This window comes from Corticium candelabrum, chromosome 1, assembly GCF_963422355.1.
Source record: "Corticium candelabrum chromosome 1, ooCorCand1.1, whole genome shotgun sequence".
NCBI classification, from domain to species: domain Eukaryota; kingdom Metazoa; phylum Porifera; class Homoscleromorpha; order Homosclerophorida; family Plakinidae; genus Corticium; species Corticium candelabrum.
Window position 1 is genome coordinate 4,693,275 of NC_085085.1, and position 5,000 is coordinate 4,698,274.

Here is a 5,000-nt window from a genome sequence, read left to right on the forward strand (position 1 = left end):
GAAACTCAAGACTGTGGCACCCAGTTGGGCCATGGCCCACAGATTTTAACTTCTTTTCAAACGGCGACTTCAGTACAGCCAACATTCTGTCTACATTATGACCAGTGTGTATTTCACGACTGGTAATCGTAAGTTCTATGTTACCGGAATGGCTGCAGGAGTTGGTATCCCATAGTTTGTGTTGAGACAACAAATTTGCTCATTGAAGGGACACTGTTGTCTCACCATAATCGATACTGTCTAGTAGTCCTTTGGAGATCCCTTGTCATCACTCGTCACTAACCACGCCCTATTAACGCGCGTCAGGCCTGATGTTGATTCATTCCTATGGCCTAGACTCTACCTAGACTCGTACCCAGTCCTCCTCCTCGTGCACTCCACGTGTTTTGGCACATGCTTTTTGTTTGACTTGCTAGGAGGACTGGTAACATATTATGTCAAATGACTATTAAAATTTTATTTCTTAGTTTACTTAGAAGTGGAACAAAAAGCACGTGCCAAAACACGGGGAGCGCGCGAGGAGGAGGACTGGGTATGAGTCTACCTATGGCCCTGAATACAGAAAGATGAACTACTTGCTCAATCTAACTTGAACTCAGGTACCTGCAGACTTTACTAAATGGGTCAGAGTGTATACATACAGTGTACATAATGATACGTTTTGTGATGGCTTAGTACTGTAAGTATATATTCCTAGATACGATAACTGACATCTCACAACAACATACGGATTCCTGGCCACGGCTCATTAAGTAATGCACAATTTTGACAAGAGCACCACCTGTATTATTGGTTGACGAAGGCAAAAAGCCTTATACAACACTAATCATGTGATAACCTGTACATATATACATACTAGCATACTTGCCTGGGCATCATGTATACAGCACCAACTCCTGGCTGTTAGGCAATAAGCAACACAAAATGCTGCCAGGATAGCTTGTTTCATACAATTAACATAACCTGCTCAATACAAATAATCTAGAACAGGGAAGGAACAGCATTTGAGGTATTTAGATAACACAAAATGCAATATGCACTACAATTGCTCATTTCAACATCACAAAATGTAAATATAAATGTTATAGCTACTGATCACACAAGTCTAGATACAGAATAAATTAGTAATCAAAACATCAATATTACTATCCTTGTACTGGCAATAAGTCGTCTTCTCTTGGTTCTGTAGACAACACTTCACCTGATCGAGTGAGCGCAAAGTTGTAATTCGAATTTTCCAATGCTTCTGCAATCTTTTCGTCCGGATTTTCTGTGGTAATTAGTCTTCTTCATCCTACAAAGTCACAGACAATAAATAATGGAAACTTATTGCTTAGTGGTGTGTGTTTGTGTGAGGATGTGTGTGTGTGTGTGTGTGTGTGTGTGTGTGTGTGTGTGTGTGTGTGTGTGTGTGTGTGTGTGTGTGTGTGCATGCGTGGTGTGTGTGCATGCGTGGTGTGTGTGCATGTGTGGTGTGTGTGCATGTGTGTGTGTGTGTGTGTGTGTGTGTGTGTGTGTGTGTGTGTGTGTGTGTGTGTGTGTGTGTGTGTGTAGCACCAAGTCATATCTCACTTGAACCTCTTGAACTACAGCTTCCTGCAATTCATGAAGTTTACTAAGTCTTTCTAAGTGTCTTTCTTTCTTCTGTTCCTAGACAACTTCCTGTTTCTTTGTTTCGACTAATAATTTTTCTGCTCTAAAAAGCAAGCACATAAACATCAGCCAACTAAGAGGACATCTCAACAGCAACTGCCAGTTCCATTAACTCTGTTCAAACAAAACTCAGAAATTCTTTGTTGTAAAAGTTGATGCATTACTATGGCTAAGTACGTACAGCTACACTATTAATGCTGCTGCTTTGACCTGAAGCATTACTTATTCTCATCTGTTGAAGTATGCTGCTTGCATCTTTCCAATAGTTAACATACACATTACACTCCAGAAGAACAACACTTTGGTCAATAGCTACAGACAACAGATACATCATACTTGCCAATAATAGTCGACTTCCTGCATGTAGAGCTGCTCTTAAAACAAACTAATTGCGGTGTCATTTGCATCGTAAAAATTCAAAAAATACCAACATTTTAAATCACCTCCAGCAATTATTCGTGTGTTTGGGAAGCATCTCACAAATCAAGAAAGAATGCTAGAAAGATCAAGATACAGCCAACTACTACCGCATCCAAGACAAGAATCATGATGCCAAGTGTCAGTGCGAGATTGTAAGATTTAATGGATTAAAAGACAAGCTTATACTGAAGCATTGGAAATAGCTAAAACAACTTTTTCTGTTGCTCAGTCTTCACAAGCATTAGAGAGTTGAAAACGTGCATTGAACAACTGAAACTAATAGCAAAGAGAGCATATACTTGTTCTCGTGCAAATCAAAGTTGAAGCTGCTACAAGGGATTCACAGCCAGCACAACAAGCTATTGGGCTGCAGGATAACAGTTTAAGTCAGACGCGTCTCTCACAGTTGGATGAAGCTAAGAGAAGTACTCAATCTCCCAGAAGAGCATCAAGGTTTACAGACTGCACCAGACAAAATCTGCTTGGACTACTAGTTTGGATGCTGAAGTACTTTATAATTAGAATGTTAGATTAAGGTACAGACTTACTAGAACACAATACAGTCACTAGATTCAAGAAGTGTATTTTACAGTAAGTGCTGATTGTCATATGTCTATATGTTTGTTTGCCTTTTGTCTGCTTATTATTGATATTAAAAATATTTTAATTTTGTAGAGACAAAATAAAAATTTAAAAATTCATAAAAATTCAATGTTCTTATATAGTTCAACAAACTCATGAAGTTGTCAACTGTATACTAAATACAATTAGCACATACAACACTATATCCAATAAAGAAGCACTAAAGTGCTAAAGTTAAAAGCCGTGGCTCCATTGCTTATTAGTTCTACACCAGTCTAATATAGACTGTAATTGTTTTCTCACTAATTATTTACTGTAACTAACAACCTATGTGGAGTAGCTAATACCACCCACATCTGTCTATCAACCAACCTACATCCGAGTAGTCATTGGGTCGTCAAGGTGGCCAGCCTGCGCCACTGTAACCTTAGCGCATGCACGCCTCGAGTTAATCAGGTAAACAGTTTTATTGATGTCCATAAACACAGCTGTAATAAGAGTGCTAGTAGCATCCTAAACCACAAATTGCAAAGCTGTAGTGCGGCCAGTCCAACCGGTAAACTTAGATATTTCACTCACTGTTGTTCTAGGTGTCAGAGGCAGTGGAGCAACTCGCAAGTTGGGGGTGGGCTTGAAAGAACATCAGAGTACATGAACTACGAGGGCACTGTTTGCTTACAGAAATAGAGATTGTACTCAAAGTTGGGGTGCCCAAGTCCATTCAGCCCCACCTCAACCCCTGTATCCCCCATGGACCACCCCGAGGTGTAACTGCTGATGTACCCGTATTTACTGCAGCATAGACTTAGTGTACACATTGACTTGCAAAAACAATTTACATGCATACTAACTTGCAATATGCTCTGGAGGATTAATTCAGACGCTCCATTTCCGGGTAGGCAAGTAGATAGTAATTCAGAACACAAGCCAATATGAGAAGTGGACAAGCATAACAACAAATAGAATGCAACACGACGTCTACTCTCCGGCAGGCCGGTATTCTCAATTCTCCAAACTGTTCACTCGAGTCCCGTATTAGCATATCAAAAGAGCATGCGCACTTTTGTATCTGCTTTTCTTTCAAGATGATGTGAAGAGAAGGACGCCGGAAACATTAACGATGGCTGTTAAGCGGAAGGCAAGTATTTTATGTAAACACGCTGTAATAGAAAGGACGTTGAGTCTGCAGTTGTTTCGTACGAACTTGGATGGGCTTAGCAGACATTTCACGTGTAAACCCTTGCAAGATAGACTGTTCGCCGTGTTGCTCGTACAGATACGTACATAAAGTGTGTGCTGGCTGGCTATTGTAGACAGCTCAGGGATCTGGGAAGGGTTCTTGGCTCGTTTGAAACTCCGAGGCTGCAGTTTCCGTTGTAGGCGTAGTTCTTAGGCGTCGTCATGGAAACCATCTGTTTCCATATTTATGTCATTCCTGGCTACGTCCTTGGGAGTGGTGTGAGATGTGACACACTAATAGCTTATTAATTAAACATCATTGTTGTTGTGAATCTATCATTGAAAACATGATTTCAAAGTCAATGTTTGTGTTAACGTTTTCATCCAACATTTCTATCTTTATTTTTTACAAATGTTTTGTTGCTAATGTTCATGATTTATCTTGAGACAATATGCCACACCTACTTGACACAAACAACTTCTGGTTGAACAACAAATGAAATCAACACCATTGACTGAATATTGAACTTGCAGCTTAATTTCAACTTGAAAGAAATTTATGGAGTTGGATGAAGCAAAGTTGAACAGAAAATTGCTGTTAGAGCAGCAATAATGGAAATGAGACATTGTATATGTTTGGGAGGATTTGACTTAGTTAGTCTCCTGGAGCCATTGGCACTTTATTTACATCATTGCGGCTGATCGATGACATAGAGGGATGGCAATAGCATGTGGAGATTGTCATGTTTGTTAGTGGAAATAGATTATACATCACTTACACTTACGTTGACCGTCCTCTGATTAATCATTCTATTGATAGTGTGTAAATGAACGGACATGACAGCAAGCAGACAATAGGTGGGAAGATTGCTGATATGAGTGGACAAGCAAGTACATCTTGTTGTATTAGTTTCAACTTGTATCATTTGCTCATTGGTTTGGTGATGTTGCAGCTGGTAGTGTTGGTCATCTTGGCATTATGCATGCTGCCATCGTATTCTGTTGATGTGGAGTGCATTGGAAGCAAGGGAGAACCGGTAGTGTGTGTTTGATCTCTTGTCGTAATGATCAAGTTGTATTGAGTGAGCATTTGTGGTCTTCTCTAGGGTGTTCCCGGAGTTCCTGGTCCTCCAGGAAGACAGGTGAGTGATGGATGCAGAATATAT

At 40.1% G+C, this 5,000-nt stretch overlaps 1 protein-coding gene and 1 long non-coding RNA gene across 2 annotated transcripts in view; one reads left to right on the plus strand and one right to left on the minus strand.

The window, feature by feature from the left end:
* Positions 1-1,021: 1,021 nt before the first annotated feature.
* LOC134197082 (uncharacterized) lies at positions 1,022-3,652 on the minus strand. The gene is made up of 3 exons (XR_009972595.1): positions 3,507-3,652; positions 1,573-1,696; positions 1,022-1,294 (listed from the first exon to the last, which is right to left on the minus strand). It is a non-coding gene; the product is annotated as an uncharacterized LOC134197082 (long non-coding RNA).
* A 74-nt stretch (positions 3,653-3,726) lies between these two features.
* Positions 3,727-5,000, plus strand: part of LOC134185319 (pulmonary surfactant-associated protein D-like) — a 7,333-nt gene continuing 6,059 nt past the window's right edge. Inside the window, exons 1-4 of the mRNA XM_062653104.1 lie at positions 3,727-3,793; positions 4,655-4,725; positions 4,788-4,871; positions 4,941-4,976. Of these exons, the coding sequence (XP_062509088.1) occupies positions 4,818-4,871; positions 4,941-4,976 (90 nt within the window). The 5' untranslated portion in view covers positions 3,727-3,793; positions 4,655-4,725; positions 4,788-4,817. The remainder of the gene's footprint in view (positions 3,794-4,654; positions 4,726-4,787; positions 4,872-4,940; positions 4,977-5,000) is intronic.